General features: G+C 48.6%; 2 protein-coding genes and 1 pseudogene across 2 annotated transcripts; 1 reads left to right on the top strand and 2 right to left on the bottom strand.

The window, feature by feature from the left end:
- The first annotated feature begins 566 nt into the window (after nucleotides 1-566).
- Nucleotides 567-11857, top strand: WDR73 (WD repeat domain 73). The gene is made up of 8 exons (XM_024232301.3): nucleotides 567-706; nucleotides 1241-1308; nucleotides 2159-2247; nucleotides 6347-6435; nucleotides 7020-7084; nucleotides 8611-8775; nucleotides 9123-9488; nucleotides 11232-11857. Exons 1-8 carry the CDS (start codon nucleotides 666-668, stop codon nucleotides 11465-11467), a joined length of 1119 nt encoding a protein of 372 aa, XP_024088069.1. The 5' UTR covers nucleotides 567-665; the 3' UTR covers nucleotides 11468-11857.
- Nucleotides 11858-13881: 2024 nt separating this feature from the next.
- Nucleotides 13882-22668, bottom strand: LOC100455298 (egl nine homolog 1-like; annotated as a pseudogene).
- LOC129050181 (putative SCAN domain-containing protein SCAND2P) lies at nucleotides 21062-23833 on the bottom strand. Its single transcript, XM_054531791.2, has one exon. The coding sequence runs from the start codon at nucleotides 22983-22985 to the stop codon at nucleotides 22554-22556; it is 432 nt and encodes a 143-aa protein (XP_054387766.1). The 5' UTR covers nucleotides 22986-23833; the 3' UTR covers nucleotides 21062-22553.
- Nucleotides 23834-25716: the final 1883 nt, after the last annotated feature.

Raw genomic sequence — 25716 nt, forward strand, 5'->3', positions numbered from 1 at the left:
CGCGGGGTTCTACTCTCACCTCTGCCACCTACTGGCGCAGGCAAGTGTCACTAGTTTCCTCGCTAGTAAAAGGGGGCTGCAGACACTACACTGCCGGGCTTTACTCAATCCCCCCGCCGGGCTTGGAGGGGAGCGCCGAGTTGGGATCCAGACCCCGCCGGCCGCTTCCTCTCTTCTCTGGCCGTCAGAAGGGTTGTCAGCGTTAGCGAATAAAAATACTGGACACCCAGTTAAATTCGAATTTCAGATAAACAATAATTTTATCTAATAAAATGTACCAAATATTGCATGAACATACTCGTACGAAAAAAATTATTCACCGTTTTTCTGAAATTCGAATTTAACCGGGCGGTCCTGTATTATTTCTGGCCTTGGAGCATTCATTGCCCCTTTCTTGGGCTGCAAACACCCGGCCCTAAAACGGGCGATCATTTGGTCCTCAGGTCCTGCTCGGAGCTGACAGCGGGAAAGTCCCGATTTCAGGTCACTTTTCCCGGAGCTTTCGCGGAGAAAACCCGTAACCCACCCCTGCCGGGGCGCAGCTCGGCCTCTTAACCCCGCCCCTAACGGGAGGCCCTGCCCACATCTCGCGAGAGCCGCGCGGCCCCCCACCCCCCCCTCGAAGGCTCGCAGGCGGAAGTGAGACGCCGGAAGCGGCCGTTGCCATGGATCCTGCAGACGACTGGCTGGTGGACTCCTTGCGCTTGTAAATCGTGCGGGGCTGGGAGACGGGAGCTGGGCCCGGAGCTGGCCTGGCGGGCGGATGGGTGTGGGTGGAGGCATGTTGGGAATCCTGGTGCAGAGTGGGCCAGCTGTGGCCTCGGGGCTCGCCACCGCGGAGGACTCCGCCTGGGCCTAGGTCACCATCTCTAGGAAATGGCTCCTTCCTGCGTGCGCGAGTTGTGAGATTACTAGTAAGAGCCGCGCTTGTGAAGACGCAGTGCCCAGTTAGTTTGCGCCAGCCTCTGAGTTCAGCTCAGAACACAGATGATCTCATTGATTCCTCACGTCAACCTTGGGAAATCTGGGTACTCTGGGAGGTCCACACATGAGGACCGAGGCTCAGGGACATCAAGGGACTGGCCTGGTCCCAGAAACAGGGAGTAAAATGGGAAGTAAACTCAGTCCCACGTCTGCCTGACTCCAGAGTTTGGGCCACTGAACCATGCGGCTGCCATCTTGGAGTTCTTTGAGCTGTGAAGTGCTGTGCATTGTGTGATTGTATGTCCCTTTTTTGCAGGTACCAGGATTTCTATGCATTCGACCTCTCAGGAGCGACTCGAGTCCTTGAATGGATTGATGACAAAGGTGGTATACCTTCCTGGCCTGAAGGAGAGGGAATCTCACTCCTGAGCTGGGTTTCAGGAGCTAAGCCTAGAGGGACCCAACCCACTCTTCTGGGCACCCGAGAGTCACTTGGAGCAATTTGATGCCCCATCAGCACTAATATTCCCCTTATTAAGATCTCTGACCGGGAGCAGTGGTTCACGCCTGTAATCCCAGCACTTTGGGAGGCCGAGGAAGGCGGATCACCTGAGGTCAGGAGTTCGAGACCAGTCTGGCCAACATGGTGAAACCCCGTCTCTACTGAAAATACGAAAATTAGCCGGGTGAGGTGGTGCACACCTGTGTACCACCAGCTACTGGGGAGGCTGAGGCAGGAGAATCACTTGAACCCAGGAGGTAGAGGTTGCAGTGAACCGAGATCACGACACTGCATTCCAGCGTGGCTAACAAAAAAAGTCTTCAGGCTGGGCACTTCAGGAGGCTGAGGCAGCGGGCAGATTGCTTGATCCCAGGAATTTGAGACCAACCTGAGCAAGGAAACCCTGTCTCTACAAAAAAAACAAAAATTAGCCGAGCATGGTGGCTCACACCTACAATCCCAGCTACTCTGAAGGCTGTGGTGGGAGGATCACTTGAGCCTGGGAGGTTGAGGCTGCAGTGAGCTATGATCGGACCACTGCACTCCAGCCTGGCTGACACAGCCAGACCTTGTCTGAAAAAGACACAACCAGATACTCAATTCCTCCATGCAAGGCTGCACAGTGAAGGAATGTATCCTTACTTCGGGAGATTGGGTGGGAGTTTATAGACCTATCCATGGTCTGCAATCTTTCTAACCATTTGTGACAGCTATCTCTGCTTCTTTTTCCAGGAGTCTTTGTTGCTGGCTATGAAAGCCTGAAAAAGAATGAAATTCTTCATCTGAAATTACCTCTCAGACTTTCTGTAAACGAAAACAAGGTAACTTAAAATATAAATGCTGAGTATGTCAACTTTTATTTATTTATTAAACATTTGTGGAGCTCCTGGTATCTACCAGGTATTGTCCTGGATACCAGAAAGAGAGAAAGCGCTAGGCCTGCCCTTCTAGTCTAACAGAGGGAGGCAAATATGCAGAGAGATAAATGCTGTAGAATGTCTCGTGGTTTACAGAGGGCTATCAGAGGAGGAGGTCGGTTATACTTTATCAGAAATAGATTTAGGGAGCGATTAAGGATATAGAAGGTGGTTGAAATGCTTAGAGTGGTTAAAGTCACCTAGTGAATGTGTGGTATATAAGGAGTGAGGAGAATATAGTGAGGACGGAACCTCAGGGAACACATTTAAGGGATGAGTACCCCCCCCCCCCCCCGCCAAAGAATACTAAGAAAGAACAGCCTCTGAGGTAGGAGGACTCTCAGAAAAGGTCAGTGTTTCTGAAGCCAAGAGAAGAAAACTCAAGAAAAAAAGAGTTAGTAGCTGTCTAGAGTTCCAATAAAATCATTCAGATGAAGAATTGAAGGCCAGGTGCAGTGGCTTACACCTGTAATCCCAGCACTTTGGGAGGCCGAGTTTGGCAGATCATGAGGTCAGGAGTTCGGGACCATCCTGACCAACATGGTGAAACCCTGTCTCTACTAAAAATACAAAAATTAGCCAGGCGGGGTGGCGCACACCTGTAATCCCAGCTGCTCAGGAGGCTGAGGCAGGAGAATTGCTTGAACCCGGGAGGCGGAGGTTGTAGTGAGCTGAGATCGTGCCACTGCACTCCAGCCTGGGCAACAGAGCAAGACTCCATCTCAAAAAAAAATAAAAAATCATTCAGATGAGGAATTGAGTTCATTCATAAGACTCGCAATTGGGAAACTCTTGGTGGCCTCTGCTACAGGATTTTTGCTGGTGGTGGTCAGGCCCAAAGACTAAAAATGAAGAGGAAGCAGAGTCAGGAAATGTAGGGAGGGAAGAAGCTAAAGCGGCAGCTAGTCGGAAACACAGATCTGAGGGAAGGTTTCCTAAACACAGAGGCTTGAGCAGAGTTACAAGCTATGGGAAAGTAACCCTTGAAGAGGGAGAGGGTGAAAATGAGGGAATATCACAGGGAACACGCTCCTGCTTCCAGGAATAGAAGGTGAGGATAGATCAGGAGTCCAGGGGATGGTATTAGTCATCAGAGGACAAGGGAGGAGTGAGGCATACAGGCAGATGACCTTGAAGGGCCATGTAGGGGCAGGAATTTGAGTGTTTGCTCCTGAATTCCTTTTTGTTTTGAGACAAGGGCTTGCTCTGTCACCCAGGCTGGAGTGCAGTGGCGTGATCCCTGGCTCACTACAGTCTCAACCTCCCAGGCTCAAGTGATCCTCCTGCCTCAGCCTCCCGAGTAGCTGGGACTACAGGCATGTGCCACCATGCTTGGCTAATTGTTAAATTTTTTTGTAGACATGAGGTCTCGCTGTGTTGGCCAGGCTGGTCTCGAACGCCAGGCTTCAAGAGATCCGCCTGCTTCGGCCTCCCAAAGTGCTGGGATTACTGGCATAAGCCATCACTCCTGGCCCCAAATTTCTTAAATTTTTTTTTTTTTTTTTTTTTTTTTTTTTTTTGTCTGAGACAGGGTCTCACTCTGTCACCTAGGCTGGAGTGCAGTGGCGTGATCTCAGCTCACTGCAACCTCTGCCTCCTGGGCTCAAGCCATCCTCCCACTTCAGCATCCTGAGTAGTTGGGACCACAGGCATGTGCCACCACACCCGGTTAATTTTTGTATTTTTTGGTAGAGATGGGGTCTTGCCAAGCTGGTCTCGAACTCCTGAGCTCAAGCAATCCTCCTGCCTCCCAAAGTGCTGGGATTCCAGGTGTGAACCACCGCACCTGGCCTTTTTTATTTTGTTTTGTTTTAAATTATTTAATGAAATAAGAAACAATCCGAGCGCGGTGATTCATGCCTGTAATCCCAGCACCTTGGGAGCGGGAGACCAACGTGGGCAGATCATTCAAGGCCAGAAGTTCAAGACCAGCCTGGCCAACATGGTGAAACCCCATCTCTACTAAAAATAAAACAAATTTGGCCAGGCGCGTGGCTCACGCCTGGAATCCCAGCACTTTGGGAGGCCGAGGTGGGCGGATCACAAGGTCAGGAATTCGAGACCTGCCTGGCCAATATGGTGAAACCCCATCTCTACTAATAATACAAAAATTAGCTGGGTGTGGTGGCGTGCACCTGTAGTCCCAGCTACTCAGGAGGCTGAGGCAGAAGAACTGTTTGAACCTGGGAGGTGGAGCTTGCAGTGAGCCAAGATCACGCCACTGCATCCAGCCTGGGTGACAGAGCGAGACTCCGTCTCAAAAAAAAGAAAAAAAAAATTAGCCAGGTGTGGTGGTATATGCCTTTAATCCCAGCTACTCAGGGGAGGCTGAGGCACCAGAGAATCCCTTAAACCCAGGAGGCAGAGGTTGCAGTGACCTGAGGTGGCACCACTGCACTCCAGCCTAGGTAACAGCATGACACTCCATCTCACAAAAATAAGTAAATAAATTTATCTTAGGGCGTCACCATATTATGGAGTTGAGTCGAATTGTTTAGAAGAGAAGAGGCTAAGAGGCTAGACAAGGACATAGAAAAACATTGTTCAGCCTGGGAGAGGCTAGATCCCATGCAGATGTGGCCCAGTTTTTATCAAAGTACCCTGAGGACCACCCTACCAGGGCCATTAGGAGTGCTGGCTAAAATGCATATTCCTAGCATGCTTCCCAAACATACTGAATTATAATCTCAAGAGGGAAAGCTTAGGAAAAATGCCAAGTTTGTAGACTGACATGGTGACTCACGCCTATAATCCCAGCACTTTTTGAAGCTGAGGCGGAGGACTGCTTGAGCCTAGGAGTTCAAGTCCAGCCTGGACAACATGGCAAGCCCATCTCTTCACAAAATTTAAAAAGTTAAAAAAGACCAGGTGTGGTGGCTTACGCCTGTAATCCCAGCACTTTGGGAGGCTGAGGCATGCGGATCAGCTAAGGTTGGGAGTTCGAGACCAGCCTGGGCAACATGGCGAAACCCCGTCTCTACTAAAAATACAAAAATTAACTGGCTGTGGTGGTGCACACCTGTAGTCCCAGCTACTCAGGAGGCTGAGGCAGGAGAATAGCTTAAACTGGGGAGACAGAGGTTGCAGTGAGCCAAGATCACGCCACTGCCCTCCAGCCTGGGCTACAGAGTGAGACTGTCTCAAAAAAAAAGTTTAAAAAAAAAAAAAAGCCAAATTTGTACTCATAAAACTCAGAGGCTACAGAAGCTATAGGGTAGCACCTAGTGTTCTTCATCTTCCCCATCTCCAGTCAGGCTTGAGTCAGGGGTTCACCCAGACTGAGCCTCGCTGTGAGAACTGATTTACCTCCCCGTTCACCACCAGCTTTGCCTTGTTTCTTCTATGGCCACCTCCTTTTCCCTTGCCTCTGGTTGCTTACATGGAGATAGTAGAGCCTAGTGGCTAACAGTATGGACTTGGGTTAGACAGACTTTGGTTCAAATTCACAACTTAATACTTGTATGACCTTAGAAAAGTGGCTGAAGCTCCTTGTGCCTTAGCTGTGTCATTTGTAGAATACGGATAATTATAGTACCTATATCATAGGAGGTTGTAAGAATTAAATGTGATAAAGCCCTAAACACTGCGCCTGACACAGTGAATACTGATAAGTTGTAATTGTTAATTTTTATCGTTAGAGGAACCCACCTGGCTTCCAGCGGGAGAATGGAGGGAGAAATGGGGATGTGTCCATTGCTCTCTTTGATGAAGCTGTTAAGCTTCTCTGGCTTCTCTAGAAGGCCTGGAGTATAATGCTTGTGCTGTAGTAAAAGGGGCTATTGAAAGGCTAGGAGAAGGGTTTTGGATGTGCAAAGGAAAAAGGAAGCTGTATGTGTAGGCAGCTGAGACCAACATTGCCAAATACCAGGACACCAACACCCTTTCACCAGCTGAGTGGCTTCCATGGCCTCCTGCCAGGCTAGGACCTGACTCCTCACTTAGAGTTCCTCTGAAATGTTCATTTGAAGAGCTGGCTCTGAATGGCTACTCCTTTGTATTTTAGGGCTTATTCCCAGAAAGAGATTTCAAAGTGCGCCATGGAGGATTTTCAGACAGGTCTATCTTTGATCTAAAGCACGTGCCACATACCAGGTATGGTCAATTTTGTGATCCAGCCATCCACACAGGATGGAATGGGATGGCTGCAAATGCCTGGGGGTATTCTGCCTCCTCATCTCCATTCCCACCCCCTCAGCACACGGGCACATGTGAGTGCACAAGTGTGTGCACACAGATACACACAGATTCAGAATACAAAGAAACCACTGCTGTGGCTTCATAGCCCCCCAGAGCCCTTTGACTAATGTAAGCAACAGGTCTACCGGAGTTGCTCCAGGGAATAGATATGGGACAGAAAGATGCTCTTCTGTTGCTCTTGGGTGATAATTGCTCAGTTGGGAGAGGCCAGGAGTCTCTGGGTCAGGTTGTGTTTGGCCCCATACTGGTGTCCTCTGTAGGTGACCATCATGACACATGGAAGCTTGGGCTCAGTCTCCCTGAAGTGGATTGAGCCTGCTCCTTATCTGTGAAGTGAGGGTGGTTGGCCTTGATGATCTTGCAGTAAGATGTCCTGATATGGGAAGTGGAGTCCCAAGCTAAGTGCGCTGGGAAGGGGAAGGGACCTGTGTGGATAAGCTCCCCATGGTCTGGACTGATTTTCTGTCTTTTCTGAATAGATTGTTGGTTACCAGTGGCCTTCCAGGTTGTTACCTGCAGGTGTGGCAGGTTGCAGAGGACAGTGGTGAGTGAATTTGACTTGATGGGGTTTGGGTTCTAGGAAAGTGTGACTCATACACCCCTGTCCCCTAATCTGAGCCAGTTAAGAAGTAGACTCAGGCTGGGCACAGTCTCATGCCTGTAATCATAGCACTTTGGGAGGCTGAGCTGGGTGGATCACTTGAATTCAGGAGTTGAAGACCACCCTGTACAACATGGTGAAACCCGTCCCTATTAAAAATACAAAAAATTAGCCGGGCGTGGTGGTAGGCACCTGTAATCCCAGCTACTGGGGAGACTGAGGCAGGAGAATCGCTTGAACCCGGGAGGCGGAGGTTGCAGTGAGCCGAGATCATGCCACTGCACTCCAGCCTGGGCGACAAGAGCAAAACTCCGTCTCCAAAAAAAAAAGTAGACTCAGAGCCAGGTGGGAATTAATCTACTTTAATGCAGATAAGGTGAATTAGCAACCATAGCATGGCATCCAAGCCCCAAATGGAGCTTCCTGTAACCTGCTCCAGGAATTGAGTTCATCCAGAGAACTACTCTCCCTAGGCAGGGGCAGTGGCAAGGGCAGAGCTTAGGCTGCTCAGGTGAGCTCTCACCTCTTTGGCAGCATTAAGCGTATATTAAGAGAAGCCTCAGATGTAGAATACAGAGAAGAGAACCTGCCTGCTAACCAAGCAGGTGGAGACAACCAAATAAAAACTAAAACTTGGCTGGGCGCAGTGGCTCATGCCTGTAATCCCAGCACTTTGGGAGGCCGAGGTAGGTGGGTCGCCTGACCAGGAGTTTGAGCCCAGCCTGAGCAACATGGCGAAACCCCATCTCTACTAAAAATACAAAGAAATTAGCTGGGCATGAGGGTGCATATCTGTAATTCCAGCTACTCAGGAGGCTGAGGCAGGAGAATTTCTTGAACCTGAGAGGCGGAGGCTGCAGTGAGCTGAGATTGTGCCACTGGACTCCAGCCTGGGCAACAGAGTGAGACTCTGTCTCAAAAAAATAAAAGAACCAAAACAAAACTTGACTCAAAGCCAAGGATGTTCCATTCAGTGTAAAAAAGATGTGGACTTTCTTGTCCACCTTACAAGACAATGACATCTGTAACGTGACCTGTACTTGCTAGGCTTTAGCAAGTCACTCGAGGTCATGGAACATGTTTTTGAAGAAATAATATCAGTTCGTGAATTCTGTACCTGTTACTTGTCGCTGAAGGGGTAAGTGACATCAGCAGCGTGCTCATTCCTTTTCTTGTCTTCTACCTGTTCTCCATAAAAGTATAAAAAGCCAGAATTGCTTTTTGGGTTTTGAGATGGCATTATCTTCCACTTGCAAAATACAGTTTATAAGACAAATAATAAAGAAATTGAAATGTTTCTGATGGTTTCAGAAATGTAAACATAAGCCGGAGTGGTTATGTCGCAACATCATCTCTCGCCAACCGGCCGCTCCTTTTCTTCCTTGTCCTTCTCAAGGTACAGGGGAAGGCAGCTGGCGGCCTGTCATGTTTCAGACCTTCACTAAAGTTCTCTTTTCGTTTTCCCCTAGATGTCATTAAAGCTGTCAGCACCATTACTGTGCACGAGAAAGAGGAGAGTCTCTGGCCTAGGGTGGCCGTCTTCTCCGCAGTGGCACCCAGAGTCCTCCATGGGGCGAGGCTCCGCAGTCTGCAGGTCGTTGATCTGGAGTCCCGGAAGACCACGTACACCTCAGGTACCGTGGTACTTTGCCCCTTGCTCACTGCTCCAGCCGGCATCACCCCCCAGCCCAACTCAGCCACTATAGAAACTGAGTTCAACCCTCTGTGCCAGGTGTTGGGGATACACGGTGAATAAGAGGTGAGCCCTGGCCTCTAAGGGCTCCTATGCTGGGGCAGGATTAGGCAGTCCCAGGGACCAGCACCCAACCAGCTGAGCAGATAATGATGAGATGAGTGGGAAGGGAGATGTGATTTATTCTGCCTGGGACTGGTGGGAAGGGACCTGTGACCAGCCAGCCCTGCCAAATTGCCAGACCCATCTGCCTCCAGCCGCTTGTCTCCTTTGCTCTCGGTCTTCCAGATGTCAGTGACAGTGAGGAGCTGAGTAGCCTGCAGGTCCTAGATGCAGACACCTTTGCCTTCTGCTGTGCTTCAGGCCAGCTGGGGCTTGTTGACACCCGCCAGAAGTGGGCACCGTTGGAGAATCGCAGCCCTGGCCCTGGGTCTGGTGGAGAGAGATGGTGTGCTGAAGTTGGGAGCTGGGGCCAGGGCCCTGGGCCCAGCATTGCCAGCCTTGGCTCAGATGGGCGTCTTTGTCTTCTTGATCCCCGGGATCTCTGCCATCCTGTGAGCTCAGTCCAGTGCCCAGTATCCATACCTAGCCCTGACCCAGAGCTGCTGCGAGTGACTTGGGCCCCAGGCCTGAAGAATTGCTTGGCCATCTCAGGTACTGCCCAGCAGGATTTTGTCTTGTTATCTGATCTCTTTCTTCCAGGGGACTGTTGGGTGCTCAGGAAGGAGCCTTCAGCACCATGATAAACCTGGCTCCAGAAGTTCAAGTTGCTCACAGAGAAATTCGAACTTTGCAGGTTCTTCAGTGGCAGGCCGTTTCCCACCCTGGCTACTAAACTTGCACACACTGGCAGCCGGCCTTTCCTCGCCTAGCAGGAATTCAGGTCTCAGGCTGGTGGAGGGGCGTGCAGACAGTAAGACACTGGGACAGACATTGGGCTGGGTCAGAAAGAAGAGGGGACAGTGGCTAACACGGTGAAACCCCGTCTCTACTAAAAATACAAAAAATTAGCCGGGCATGGTGGCGGGCGCCTGTAGTCTCAGCTACTCGGGAGGCTGAGGCAGAAGAATGGCGTGAACCTGGGAGGTGGAGCTTGCAGTGAGCTGAGATTGCACCACTGCACTCCAGCCTGGGCGACAGAGCGAGACTCTGTCTCAAAAAGAAAAAAAAAAAAAAAAAAAAAAAGACCAGCAGGGACAGCACCTCAATGGTACTTCTCAGCCCACTTGCCTTTTGAAATGTAGCAAGCTGGCCGGGCGCGGTGGCTCACGCCTATAATACCAGCACTTTGGGAGGTTGAGGCAGGCGGATCACAAGGTCAGGAGATCGAGACCATCCTGGCCAACAGGGTGAAACCCCGTCTCTACTAAAATAAAAAAAATTAGCTGGGTGTGGCAGTGCACGCTTGTAGTCCCAGCTGCTCCGGAGGCTGAGGCAGGGGAATCACTTGAACCTGGGAGTCAGAGGTTGCAGTGAGCTGAGATGACGCCACTGCACTCCAGACTGGGGACAGAGCAAGACTCTGTCTCAAAAAAAAAAAAAAAAAAAAAGTAGCAAGCCAGCTAGGTCAGCAGGCCCCTGGTTCTGGTCTGGTGGTAGCTAGTTGCTTGGGGTACTTAATGTGGGTATCTAAAAGCCAACAGGAAGGATCCGTCGAGGCAGGTGGGGGTTGAAAAAAATCATTAAGAGAGCAAGAAAGGATGATTAGAAATGCCAGGATCCAGAAAGAACAGAAGAGCCAAGCTCAGGTAGAGGGGCTTGCTCTTCAGTACCAAGATGGCAGGATGGGATAAGTGCGTGCAGCTAGATCGTGCAGGGACATGAGGATATTTCTCTCCAAAGGCTTCTGTTTCCCCCATCAAGTAGGAGACAAGGCCATCTGCTGAAAGGGACCCAGAGGTAGGGGATTGGACTCTGGGGCAACTTGAAAAGGTTTGAAGAAGTCTCTTAAGCCTCAGTTTCCTGGGGAAAATAATAGTATCTGTGTCATACAGTTCTGAGGATTAAAAGAGCTAATACTTGTCCAGAATTAGCCTTCGAGCCTCATGCATAACAGGTGCACAACAGATGCGCATGGTTACATGCCCCAGGGAGTCATCAGCTGCCAACACTGAGGGTACATGCTACTTGCCCATGGTTAGCCTTTTAAGTGCCTTGATTCCTCATCCAATAGCCTGTTTTGGTACCATAGAACAAATTATAAAAAGTATTTTAGGGGCTGGGTGCCTGTAATCCCAGCATTTTGGGAGGCTGAGATGGGAGGATCGCTTGAGGCCAGGAGTTCAAGACCAGCCTGGTCAACATGGTGAAACCCCATCTCTATTAAAAATAGAAAGAAAATTATTTTAAAATAAAATTACGGATTCATTGTCAAGCCTCTCTTTTCTGTATTCTCAGGTTTTGATGGTACAGTCCAGGTCTATGATGCCACATCTTGGGATGGAACACGGAGCCAAGTAGAACCTCTCTTCACTCACAGAGGTCACATCTTCCTAGATGGAAACGGGATGGACCCTGCTCCTTTGGTCACCACCCACACCTGGCATCCCTGCAGACCAAAGACTTTGTTATCAGCAACAAATGATGCCTCTCTGCATGTGTGGGACTGGGTGGACCTTCGTGCCCCCCACTGACACCAGCATCTTTTCATCCTGGCCTCTAGAAAGGGGAGGAGCTGCTGTAGTAGCAAAGGTACTGATGTAGGACTCAAGTGACTGCCAGTCCCTGTTACCAGCTGTGTGGCCTTGGGCAAGTCCACCAGCGTCACTTAGCCTCAGTTTCCTTATCTGTAAAATGAGGATAGTAAGAACTACCTCGTAGTGATATTGCGAAGGTTAGAAGAAACGCATGGCTTAATTACTTGGTAGCTATTGTTAGATCTGGGAGTGTAAAATGGCAGCGTTTTGTCCCTGTCTTCACACTATCATAGGAAGAATCAAAAGAGCTAACAAATATAAACGTGCTTTGTGAATTTTTTTAAAGAAAAAAATGTAGAGGGGCCAATAAACATGAAAAAAATCCCAGCCCTAGTAGCAATTAAGGAAATAGCAAAACAAGATTTCTGCTCCTCTTGAGTGGTTCTCATGGGAACACAGGTGTACTTTCCCACACTTGTCCCCCCAGGTGACTAGGTTCAAGAGACATTTGCTTTTGATGGCCCCACAAACATTTCCTTTTGAGGGCCCATAGTGAATATTAAAGTGTGCTGGACATGGTGACTCATGCCTGTAATCCCAGCACTTTCAGAGGCTGAGGTGGGCAGATTGCTTGAGCTGAGGAGTTTGAGACCAGCCTGGGCAACATAGCAAGATCCCTTCCCTTAAAAAAAAAATTTTGGCTGGGCATGGTGGCTCATGCCTGTAATCCCAGCAATGTAGGCAGCCAAGACAGGTGGATCACTTGAGTCTAGGAGTTCGAGACTGGCCTGAGCAACATGGCGAAACCCTGTCTCTACTAAAAATACAAAAGTTAGCTGGGTGTGGTGGTGTGAGCCTGCAGTTCCAGCTATTCAAGAGGCTGAGGTGGGAGGATTGGCTGAGGCTGGCAGTTGGAGTTTGCAGTGAGCTGTGATCATGCCACTGTATTCCAGACTGGGCAACAGAGTGAGACCCTGTCATACACACACACACACAAAATAGATAAGCTTAAATAAGTTGTTCACTCTGTCAGCATCTATTAGCCCTTCCCATGTGCAACACTAAGTACATGCTAGAAATACATAAATGAAAGGCTTCCTAAGGTGGTTGAATTTTTTTTTTTTTTGTAGTAGAGATGGAGCCTTGCTCTGTCACCCAGGCTTGAGTGCAGTGGCGTGATCTCAGCTCACTGCCAACTTCCACCTCCCGGGTTCAAGCAATCCTCCTGCCTCAGCCTCCCAAGTAGCTGGGATTACAGGCACGCACCACCATGCCCAGGTAATTTTTGTATTTTTGGTACAGATGGAGTTTCACTATGTTGGCCAGAATGGTCTTGATCTCTTGACCTTCTGATCTACCTACCTTGGCCTCCCGAAGTGCTGGGATTACAGGTGTGAGCCACCGTGCCCGGCCAGGGGATTTCTCCTGTGTGAATTCGCTGGTTAAGTGATAATTAACTGCAGTTAAAATTCAGGTCAAGCATGTGGCTCATGCCTGTTATCCCAGCACTTTGGGATGCTGAGGTGGGAGGATAGCTTGAGTCCAGGAGGAGTTCGAGATCAGCCTGGGCAACATGGTGAGCCTGTCTCTCAAAAAAAAGATTTTTATTTAAAAAACCTAAACAAATTCAGATAGGAATTTAAAGATAGACCAGGCACAGTGGCTCACGCCTGTAATCCCAACACCTTGTGGGGGGACAAGGTGGGTGGATCACTTGAGGTCAGGAGTTCAAGACCAGCCTGGCCACGGTGAAACCCTGTCTCTACTAAAAATATAAAAATTAGACGGGCATGGTGGTGGCACACCTGTAATCCCCGCTACTCGGGAGGGTGAGGCAGGAGAATTGCTTGAACCTGAGAGGTAGAGGCTGCAGTGAACCGAGATTGTGCCACTGCATTCCAACCTGGGTGACAGAGCGAGACTCCATCTCAAAAAAAATAAAATAAAGATAAAATCATAAACATTCATAATTCAGTTATACCTTTTTTTAAGATAACTAAATTTCAAACTTAGGGGAACAGGCTTTCCTGGGTGCCACCTGCTTCTCAAGTCCTGTGCTTTCCACACCACAGAATAGTAAACTGGGTGCACTGAGTGCCTGGTTCCCCTCTCAGCCCTTGCCCAGTGCTGGCTTGTCTGAGTTAGAATCCCAGGGCTGACTTTGTTGCTGGAATGCTAGCTCCCACTCATTTCCCACCTGCACTGGACGTTTTCTGAATCTCCTTGAAGTCCGGGAGATCTTCATTCCAAAGCTCTTCACTTTTCTGCAGCAATGTGACCCCATCTGGCTGGGGAACTGGAAGTCCTGCTCAGGGAAAAGCAGGAGGGGACATGAAGTTCTGAAATTCACTTTCTGTTCCCATGTCTGAAAGTGACGGGTGAAATGAGAATGATGGCGCCTCTCAGGAAGGTCTAGTTCTCAGAAGAGAAAGTTTAATAACTCAGACATTTTCCCCCTTTTACTCCTTTGAGGGTACAAGACAATGTACTTATCTATTTTCATAATAATTATAATGATGATAATGAAAACTAACATTTGCCAAGTGCTAATACTGTGTCAGGATCCTCATAACAGCCCAGGGAGTTAGAAACCATCACAGTGTCCACTGTCCAGATGAGAAAATGGACGCTAAGGGTATTTAAAGAGGTTGCCCAAGAACAACAAACCTTTTAAATGGCAGACTGGTGTATATAATCTACGCAGGGTTCACATCTATGGAACACTTCATTTTAAATTCTTTTAATAATATTATTATTTTTCAACTGAGTCTGGGTCTCACTCTGTCACCCAGGCTGGAATGCAGTGGCATGATCACAGCTCACTGCGACCTCCAACTCCTGGGCTCAAGTGATTCTCCTGCCCCAGCCTCCCGAGTATCTGGGACTACAGGCTTGCGCCACCATGCCTGGCTTATAGGGCACTTTAGATGGAAACAAATGACTGGATCTTTAACTCCTACCTTTCTCTCCTCTGTTCCTGTAATGTTGTTACTAAAGGCAGGAAGGGAGACTCCTTGGCTAAACAGCAGAGCAAGAGCCTCAAAGTGGTCTTTGTGAGCCACCCTGGACTACTGGTTCAATAGAGGGTTGAGTCAAGCAATATTGAGGACAGGATATAAACAGTATTCCCTTAAAGTTGTCACCAATTTTTCCCCCGATGAGGCCATTCCAGACCCAAATTAGTCATAGCAGAGCCAGGACAATAATCACATCTCCTGATTCTGAGCCTGAACGCTTCCCACAGGAATGCATCGCTCCCACTGCTCTGAGGTCCACTGTGGGGGAGAGTTGCCACTGGGATTCCACCTCAAGGCCTGGGGACCAAGGCTCCAGGATTCCTCTTGAGACTCCTCCACTATATCATTACCATCCCGCCACATCTTCTAGTGTTATGCCCTGGTTCCCTTTGGAATCCTCTCAATCCCAAAGAAGGCCTCCTACCACCTCTAAGGCATCAAAGGTGTTAGAAAGTGCCCAAAGACTCATCAGGGCATCCACCTCATCATAGAAGACACTGGTGCCTGGTGTGTAGGTGCTCCTGGCTTTGCAGTAATCGGTCAGGAGGTTTTTGAACCGACAGCAACATTGCTCCAGGGTCCACAGGAAGCCATGCTCTCGCAGCTGCTCAGCCATAATCCGGTACCCCTGGTGGTTTCGATGGCGGGTGCGGAGTTTTTTGTGGATCCAGGCCTCTGAGAATTCCCAGGAAAATCTTGGTTTCCTTGTATCCCCAGTGCACTCCTGCCACCACCTCATCCTCCAGGGCCTGCCACTCCAGCTCGCTTCAGGTCTTGGTTTTTCTCCAGATTAGCACCTGGCCAGACTTGACTCACCCCAGCCACTGAGCAGTCTTTCACACTCTGCTTTTCTCCAGAATATGAAGATCTAGACTGTGGGTTTTCCTCCTACTCCACTCCACGTGGGAGTTCACTTTGGGCCTATGGATTGGAAAATCTGTTTGCAGGCAGACAAAAGGGAGATGTAATGGTTTGGTAAATCTAATCCCAACCATTTTATATGCCAGGGAGAGGAGATAGTAATTTTTATTTTTAATTCTGGGGGGATTCTTGGGAAAGCTCAGTGAAAAGAACAATTAGAAAAAAAAAATTCAGGCCCAAATGCATAACTATATCTCCATGTTCATCTATCTTAAATAAAATTCAGACACATACCTAAACTGACCATCTCCCTAAAATGAGCTTTCCTTTCTGGGTCAAGAAATTCATCCTTGGTGAAACTGACTATGGTATTAGATTTCTTTTGAGTAAGATTTAAGGAAGAAATAGATTTGAAATATTCAACCCAGAGGGAAAGCGTGGGAGCAGGGGGGTGAGGGATAAAAGACTACATACTGGGTACAGACTGAGGGGATAAAAGACTGCACACTGGGGCCCCATGGTGGCTCAGGCCTGTAATTCCAGCACTTTGGGAGGCCGAGGCAGGCAGATCACTTAAGGTCAGGAGTTCAAGACCAGCCTGGCCAACATGGTGAAACCCTGTCTCTACAAAAAACACAAAAATACAAAAATTAGCTGGGCGTGGTGGCACATCTCTGTAATCCCAGCTACTCAGGAGGCTGAGGCAGGAGAATCGCTTGAACCCGGGAGGCAGATGTTACAGTGAGTCAAGATTGCACCACTCCACTCCAGCCTGGGTGATAGAATGAGTCTCGAAAAAAAAAAAAAGACTACACACTGGGTACAGACTTGATGGATAGATAAAAAAGACTGCCCTTGGGTGATGGGTGCACCAAAATCTCAGAAATCACCACTGAAGAACTTTTCCACGCAACCAAACACCACTTGTTCCCCAAAAACTACTGAAATAAGAGTTTTAAAAAAATAAGTAAGAACAGACATAGGGAAAAAGAAAAAAAAAATTCAACCTGAAAAAGGTCTGGAGTAGTGAATACTACAGAAACTCCATAGCTAACTTTGACTATGAAAAAAAAAAAAGGCATTCTTACCCAGCGTGACCTCATTTTCAGAATTCTGCTGAGTTATTTCTAGGTGGTTCTTCTGTCCAGGTTCTGGATCCCTCCATGCCTCCTAGGAGACATACACAGCCAAATCACCAGGTGTCGCTAGCTCCTGAGGAAACAACACCCCTTCTCAAAACACATGGCCTCGGAACAAAATGCCTCTCTGATGCCTGAGTCAGGGCAAGTGACAAAACAGACTTAGAAGAAACGAAACAGTGATTATTTTGGCTTTTAAATGCAATCAAGGGGGCAGGAGGAGACAGAGAAAAAAACAAGCTGACATTACGCACTGAGCCAGAAGCTTCTCAGACTTGCCCAGAGTTACACAGCGAGTCCAGGGTATGGCTAGGAATTCAACTCAAGGCTGTTGGACTCTGAAGCTTTTGGTTTTTGTTTTTTTTCCTCCACTACACAGTACTGCAAGCCATGTGAGCAAGATCCCAACACAGAATGAAGTAACCAGTATCTAAGGCAAACAAGCAGATCAGTAGAATCTGATTATTTCAGGGTCAAAGAAAAGAATAATTTTAATGCAATCCCTCATTACCACAGCCATGGCACTGGCCTCCTATGGGTAAAGAGATTTGGGCAATCTTTTTCAGGCTGATGAAATTTTGGAGCCTAAATTGTAAAGTTACTGGGCCTCCTTGCTGGGTAAAATTCTTTTGGAATTTCTGAGCAGCAAGAGGGTTGGTTGCAGGAGCCCCACTTGGGTAGTAAAAAGTGACCTGAGGGGGGTTGGGGGCTAGGGGAGGGAGAGCATTAGGAGAAATACCTAATGTAGACGATGGGTTGATGGGTGCAGCAAACCACCATGGCACGTGTATACCTACGTAGCAAACCTGCACGTTCTGCACATGTACCCCAGAACTTAAAGTATAATAAAAATATAGAGAAAATTTAAAAAAGAAATATAATCTGTAAAGACAAATGACTTAATAGTTTTCCTAAAAGGAGAAAACTGAGCTGTGCCTCAGAGTTATATTTCTATTAAAAAAAGAGAGAGAGAGAGAGAGAGAGAAAAGGTGACCTGTATAAGAAAAATGGCTGACTCACCTGGGAGCTGTTCCCTATCTCCTGGCCACCCCTGCTCTTCTCTGCAGGAATTCCCAGAGCCACATCAGGCAGGGCTGGGGGAAGAAAAGGGAGGCATTAGAGTATATGGCTCTCCGCTCCTCTTGGGGACTAGCCCAACTGGGTTCAGACACAGAACAGCCTTTCCTCCCCCTCTTAGTATCTGCTTTGTCCTATCAAAGGAAGGTTGGTGAAAAACCAAAATGAAACATTTTTTTTTTTTTTTTTTTTTGAGATGGAGTCTCGCTCCGTCGCCCAGGCTGGAGTGCAGTGGCACAATCTCGGCTCACTGAAAGCTCCGCCTCCCAGGTTCACGCCATTCTCCTGCCTCAGTCTCCCAAGTAGCTGGGACTACAGGCGCCCGCCACCACGCCTGGCTAATTTTTTGTATTTTTAGTAGAGACGGCATTTCACTGTGTTAGCCAGGATGGTCTCGATCTCCTGACCTCGTGATCCACCCGCCTCTGCCTCCCAAAGTGCTGGGATTACAGGCGTGAGACACCGCGCCCGGCCAAAATGAAACGTTTCTAAGATGAAAGTTTTAGGTTTTCCCCTCCATATCCATCTAGGTGCTGACTGTCAGGGTTTCATGATTTTGTTTTTCAGGTTTTTTGTTTGTTTTTTGTTTTTTTGAGACAGGGCCTCGATCTGTCGCCCAGGCTGGAGTGCAGTGGCGTGATCTTGGCTTACTGCAGCCTCAACCTCCTGGGCTCAGGTGATCCTCCCACCTCAGCCCAGCTAATTTTTTGTTTTTGTATTTTTAGAGGAGACAGAGTTTCACCATATTGCCCAGGCTCATCTCGAACTCCTGGGCTCAAGCAATCCACCCACCTCAGCCTCCAAAGTACTGGAATTACAGGCATGAGCCACCATAACTGGCCTTGTTTTTCAGTTTTGATAACGCACCTGAGTCATCTAAATTGGTTTGGGGACACTTAACTGTTTTAAGGATTACTGCACCTTAGTTTAACCCTACCCTTTTGCCCTTCCCACCAACCAGACCTAAAATCTGTCTCCAACTGTAACCTATTGGGACCGGTAATCTCTGACTCACATAAGGAAAGGTGCCACAGGCTCCCCTATGTTGTTTTACAAAACATGCCAACCGAGGTCCTTCTTTGCTTTGGAGGTGCCCATTTAGGATCCCAGAGATTCATGTGGTCAGCCTGAGCACAACACACCAATCTTCTAAGTAGAAGGGAGCTGTACCTTCTACCCCACTTTCTGCACTCACAAAGTACTTCTATATCCTCCCCACAGAAGGGTACTTCCTTCCTCCCGACACTGCTACTTCTTTTTGTTTTTTTTTAAATCTGATTTTGCACTTTTTTTTTTCTAAGCTAAACATCTTTCAGTACAGGTAAGAAGACTGGCATCACATCTGGGAAGTGCCTTCACAGATATCTGTGGAGTTACTGCACATTAAGTCGGTAACAACACACTTCGGTTTCAAGGCGTACCTAATCTCCCCTTGATGCTCTTCAATAGAGACAAGGTTCCTGTCTGTAGATCAAATAAATCACAGTATTAGGAAAAAAAATAACAGCAAATTTGGAAATACAATCAACTTAAGGAGAAGCAAAGGAAAAGACTTAGAAATGGGACATTATTGTCTACATCTAGAGGATACATGTATCTGAAAGCTTAAGAAAGCCCTTATCTTAGGAACTTGACGCTGAGGATAATCTCAAGTTCATTTAGTGCCAGTCACTTTAGTTTTTTAAAAAATTTAACTTAAACCCCAGCCTAGGCAACATGGTGAAACCCAGTCTCTACTAAAAATACAAAAATTAGCCAGGCATGGTGGTGTGTGCCTGTAGTCCCAGCTAGTTGTGAGGCTGAGGCGGGAGGATTGCTTGAACCTGGGAGGTGGGGGTTGCAGTGAGCCGAGAATGCACCACTGCACTCCACCCTGGGTAACAGAGCAAGACTCTAAAAAAAAAAAAAAATTAAACTCTTCTTATTGTATCTTTTTCCTTGTAAGACATTAACTAAAAGTTACTGGTAGTAAATGGTGACTGTTTTACAATTGGGTTTCATTATTGACAATGTCCAAAAAAAGCAGCAATCTTTAAGAGTTCAAATTAGTGTAAGATAGGAAAGACTACAAAACAATCTGATTTTTCAGTTGTAATTAAAGTGCTCCTTTTCTTTATTTTAAGTAACATAAAATTAATCATCAGTCACTGGCAACAATCATTATTAAGAGGTCTTTAGGGCAAAATTTAATAGTATGAAGAGTTTTACAAAAATAGATTGATGTTATTTTGAGAAGTACTGTAATTTTTTCTCAATTCAGTTTTGATAAATTGTACCTAATCATAGAAAAATTATCCCAATTCAAACTTGACATATATAAAAAAGAGGAGAGATGAAATTAACTCAGCTAGGTAACAGATCTGGCAAAATATAAGAATGAAAAGAGTTCTACACAGGGCACTTATTTCATATCCAGAGGTAAAAACATTTTCAATTAGTAGCTTATCTTCTTGTAAGCAATCACAGATTCTAAACTGATCATGCAGTACAAAGTCACAGCAGTCAAAATCTGTTTGATGCAACACACAAAGTTGTTTCTGTTTCCTTATTAAAATGCGAACTGGTTGTCTATTTGTCTTTATCCCATTTATTCGTATTCACAAATTAACAAATAGCGTCAACAATTATTGTAGGTGAAGTGGGGTATTGCTGGATCAAAGGCTCTATAAGACGTCTTTACTGACTGAATCTAAAGGTTTATTGAGTTCAACCCTCACACCTTTTTCACCTGTTAGATATTTTACTTTAGCTCGTGCTCTAATCTGCATCAAATACCAAACAGTTATTGCGTACCTTGTAGCATATGCTGGTTGTACTTCATGAGGGTTGCGACGGTCAGACCAGAAAAACAGCAGTCTATCAAATTTGGGTTCAATGTCAGCAAACTAGGTTTTACCTTCTAGAAAAATTCGAAGTATACCTCCACTTACCTTGGCATCCCAGTCTTTAACGTAATGTAATACATTTCACACATCTTCCGTCTCCATTTGGATTATCAACATGACGTACATAACCCGTTCCATTGACCGGATAACAAGCAACCATGGCTTTTGTCCGGCCCGGGGACGCGCGAGACGGGAACGCGGCCGCCGCGGTGTCGGCCGCGGGCTTGGCCTTTGCCTTGGCTGCGTCCCCGGAGGCGCTGTCCCGGCGCCTCGCTGCCTTCCTGGCCTCCCGGGCCCCGTCCCTGGACGGCGGCGCTGCAGCCGGCAGCGCGGGGCCGGAGTCCTGGTGAGAGCCCCCTCCGTGGCCGAGAGCGCCCTCGCTGCCCTGGCACACGAGCTTGTGCTTCTTCCAGTCCTGACGCTGGCGCTCCTTGCAGCAGAAGGAGCTGCGGCTGCAGCGCAGCAGGTTCTCCATCTTCCCGCACAGCTCTCAGTACTGCCGGTCTCGCTCACTCAAGCTCGGCTCGCCGGGCCCGCAGCTGTCATTGGCCATGGCGACGGCAGCTGAGCAGGAGGGGTGGCGGCCGGACGGCCTCGCCCGAGGCTGGGGAGCGGAGAGAGAGATAGGGGCCGTCACTGCGCCATGCACCAGCTACCCTTGGCTCAGGGAGGCCGGCACCCAGGGCCCTCGGCCCGGCCGCTTCCGAGTCCTAGGCCCCGGCGCAGCGCCGGCGGCCGCCTCAGCGCCTCATCGCCGCCGTAGGCTGAGAGAACGCGGCCTGTGCGGCGAACGCCAACCTGGGCTCCGGCGCGCGAGCCTGCGGAGCGCAAGACCGGCTCTCTCGGCCGCCGCCACCGCCTCAGCGTCCTGGGCGGCCCGGCCCAGGCTGTGGAGGAGCGCAGGGCAAGCGGGTGCCGCTCTCTCTGCGCATTCTGCACGTACACCACGGCCCGGCGGCGACCCGGCCGCGCAGCGCGCGAGGGCCCACACTGCTACTTCTTACCACTCTTGTGGACGGGCTAGAGTTCTATTTTGGGGCTGTGCTTCAACTGTTCCTCTGGTTCTGGCTGTGAACTTCTTCACCATTGCCTGGAACAGACAGATTCTGTCTGTGCTTGCTTCGGATGGATGTTTAGAGAACTCAGTACTGATCCTGAGGGCTCCTTCTTTGAGAGCACATCCTGTCCCTCTTCAAGGACTGGAAGTGGTCAAAATTCTGTAGGAACTAAAACTTAAGCATCCCAAACATAAAAAAGCAGAGGAAAGGTTGGGTGCAGTGGCTCACGCCTGTAATCCCAACACTTTGGGAGGCCGAGGCGGGTGGATCACAAGGTCAGGAGTTCGAGGCCAGCCTGGCCAATATGGTGAAACCCCGTCTCTACTAAAAATACAAAAATTAGCCGGGCGTGGTGGTGGGCGCCTGTAGTCCTAGCTACTAGGGAGGCTGAGGCAGGAGACTCGCTTGAACCCGGCTGGCGGAGGTTGCAGTGACCCGAGATCGCACCACTGCATTCCAGCCTGGGTGACAGAGTGAGACTCCCTCTCCAAAAAAAAAAAAAAAAAAAAAAAACCAGAGGAAAAAGCCAATCTTATGCAAAAGCCTGCAACAGCAGTAAAAAGGGTGGATATGTGGAAGGCTTTATGGAGATAAGGCCATGGACCACTGCATCCTGGCCACCCAGCTCTCTGGGGACTGCTCCTACCTGCCTTGCCAACCCCTAGGCAAAGAGACATAGGATAATTCAGGTGTTTTGCAATAGGCTCAATAATGTCGACAGAGACCACTGAAACTGCTCGCCTCTGGCTGGCTGCTACAGAATGAGAGCTGTTCTCCAAAAAGTCATCCCTGTCATATGTGCTCCTCCCTGATCAGAATGAGGCTCATGCCATTTTAAGCAATTTTCTTATTTAATAGCAGGGACGGACACTCAGAGCAGCCAATGTTGTGCATTCTCAGAAGAGTCAGCCTGAACTTGGAAGGAAAGTTGCAGCTACCATGACCACGAAATAACCAAATTTCAGTTTAACACCAATAGTGAGGTACTACGCATCACCCACACTGCTAGCAACCCAAGGCAGCTCTGTTTCTCACATATCTCTATTTTAACTGCTCAGAACTATGTTTTTATACCTCACCTCCAGGCTCTGTCTTCCAGGTTCTTTCTGCAAGTCTTCCACTAGGGCCACTGCCTCCTCTTCACTCTCCGGATGCTGCTGTCTGACCCAGATCTGGATCTCCTGGGGAATGACAGTCGGGAACTGTTCTAGGACCAGCAATTCCAAGATCTGCTCTTTTGCACACTTCTCTGGCCTTAGCCACTGACAACAGAGCTTCCGGAGCTGGAGGAGGGCCTCTCGGGGTCCTGATGCTTCTTGGTAAAGGAAATGCCAAAAGCTCTGGCAGGATGTCTCTGGTCCAGAGTAATTCCCTTGAAGGGAAATTTCCTGCTCCCAGTGGGAATCTTCTTCCAGTTTAACTATTTGGAGATCTTGTACTGAAGGAGTCTGGATTTGTTGGTCCACAGCTACAGCCATTGTTCAGGTCAGAGGAGAGCCTTGCAACTGCACTCTGAAGCTCAAACCTCTTCTATCACCTCACTGGGAAGCCATCTTAGAACTTCCACTTAGGAGTCACTAAGTGGAACTTCTCTTGAAATTCTAGAGTCAGAGACATATATTACAAAGTGAACTCTAGTAAAAACCGCAAGTGTTAGCCCAGCAGGCTTCAGGTGAAGAAGACAGCCTTCCTGTCCCAGCCCTGTTGCATGCCCTGGTGCCTGTGTTGTCACTGGTGGGGTGGCAGTTCCGGAAGTTTGATAAGAGGAGTCAAGGGCTAGTGATCTGGTTGAAAAGTAGAGGAGCTTGAGGCTGAGAGAATACGGACGATTCGGCCCCGTGACATGTTCTTCGCGGGGACGCAAGAAGCCCGAGCCCAGGCCCCAAACACGGCTATTCGGATAGCCACTGAGCACCGGAAGCGGAAAACCTAGCCCCAGAAGGACTCCATGTTCTCCGGAACTACATTTCCCAGAGGCCGCCGCCCGAAGACAGACAGCAGCGGCAGCCAATAAAATGTGAGGATATCTCAGGCGCCTATTCGTTTCAGACGAATCATTGATGACAGGTGGGACTTTTCTACCAGGGGATAAGCGGGGCGGGGTCGCGAACCGCAGCCACAACTCCCGCACCTGGGAGGTTGTGGGTCTTGCCTCCTATCGGAGATGGAGACCTCTCGCCCTGCGCGGCCCTGGTGGTAATGAGCGAGAGGGCTCTTTACAAAATTTTTTGTTTTGTTTTGTTTTTTATTTTTTATTTATTTATTTTGAAGCGGAGTCTCGCTCTGTCGCCCAGGCTGGAGTGCAGTGGCGCGATCTCGGCTCACTGCAACCTCCGCCTCCCGGGTGCGAGCAGTTCTCTGCCTCAGCCTCCCGAGTAGCTGGGATTACAAGGCGCCCACCACCACTCCCGGCTGATTTTTTTTTTTTTTTTTTTTTTTTTAATATTTTTAGTAGCGACGGCGTTTCACCATTTTGGCCAGGCTGGTCTTGAGCTTCTGACCTGATGATCCACCCGCCTTGGCCTCCCAAAGTGCTGGGATTACAGGCGCGAGCCACCGCGCCCGGCTTTGTTTTGTTTTTAATAGAGACGAGGTCTAACTATGTTGCCCACGCTGGTTTTGAACTCGTGGGCCTCCCAAAGTGCTGGGATTATAGGCATGAGCTGCCACGCCAGTTTATAAAGTATTTTCACTTAGGGCCGAGAGCAGCTGTTTAACCCTGTTAGTCCCTATTTATCCTTACTATGCAGATGAATAAATCGAGACAGTTTGGGACTGAGGTCTCTGCCCTTATGAAGCTGGGACTCCAATTAAGGTTTTCTGCCACTTAAAGCACTTTTCTCTGGCATGGTTGGTAGCTGTGGTAATGCTTTACCACTCTGTTCCTCCCCCCCTCACCTACCACACACACAATTCCTCATTTCCTGCTTGCACAGTCCTGGGTCACTCGAGATTAATACCACTGACTTTCATTCAACAGTTGGGGAGCAATTTGGGCCAAGCACCAGGCGGCGAGTGTGCTGTGGTGGGAGAAAAAAAAGGGAGACACTCCTTCTTCTTAAGGAATGCAATGCAGCGGAGGGTGCATTTTCTAAAACGCTGCCACGGAGTTATGCGCAACCCAAATAACTCCAATGCAGTGGTATTAATAAATGTTTTGCGAAATGCTACGTCCTAAATGGAGGTGTGTTCAAAGGAAATGACTTCATAGAAATACCAGGGACGGACCAGTGCAGTGGCTTACACCTGTAATCCCAGCACTATGGGAGGCCAAGGCGGGCGGGTCACTTGAGGTCAGGAGTTCGAGACCAGCCTGGCCAACATGGTGAAACCCCAAATCTAGTAAAAATACAAAAAAATTAGCCTGGTGTGGTGGTGGGCGCCTGTAATCCCAGCTACTCAGGAGGCTGAAGCAGGAGAATCGCTTGAACCGGGGAGGCAGAGATTGTAGTGAGCTGAAATCATGCCACTGAACTCCAGTCTGGGTGACAGAGGGAGACTGTTTAAAAAAAAAAAAAAAAAAGATATATTAGCTACAATGTTTAGTCTTCTCTCTAGCTAGTATCAGGACAATCCACAACTGTAACTGGTCATTCCTTGCGTGTGACTTGTGATCATCCTTCCTGGCCCTTTATCCCTGAAGGGTGTCCTGTCTCATAACCAGGAAGTTCAGCAGGGACCCCATGTCTTGGGCTTGCTGTACCCATAGTCTCCATAGTCTCTCACAGATGGCCTTGGAGATTATCAAATGGAGGGCGGTTCTAGCCTCCCTGCTCCCTGGCCCAGTTAAGCTATTTCAGATCTTTGGACAAAATCTCACTTTTGTCCGTTTTCCTTTTTCACCGTCTTGATAAAACATCCCACAGCCATAGGGGAAATGGACGTAGAATTGCCGGGAAGCAACTGGGAAGGAAGTAGTGGTGGCGCATGCCTGTAATCCCAGATACTCAAGAGGCTGAGGCAGGAAACGGAAGTCAAATTGCTGGGAAGCAACCAGGAAGGGCTGTGGCAGCTGCCAGGCAAAGGTCTGAACTCTGCCAGGGGCTTTGAGGCTGGGAATGCTGAGTAGGGAGGCAGAATGTGCACGCTGTGGTTCCCGAATGAATGGCTCTGAGGGAGGAAGGCGTCTTGGATGATCCCAGGTTTTGGGATTGGGTGAGGCAGGAAAGGTGATGGTGCTACTCACAAAGAGGAAAGGCAAGAAGAGGC

This window comes from Pongo abelii, chromosome 16 (assembly GCF_028885655.2).
Source record: "Pongo abelii isolate AG06213 chromosome 16, NHGRI_mPonAbe1-v2.0_pri, whole genome shotgun sequence".
Classification (NCBI taxonomy): domain Eukaryota; kingdom Metazoa; phylum Chordata; class Mammalia; order Primates; family Hominidae; genus Pongo; species Pongo abelii.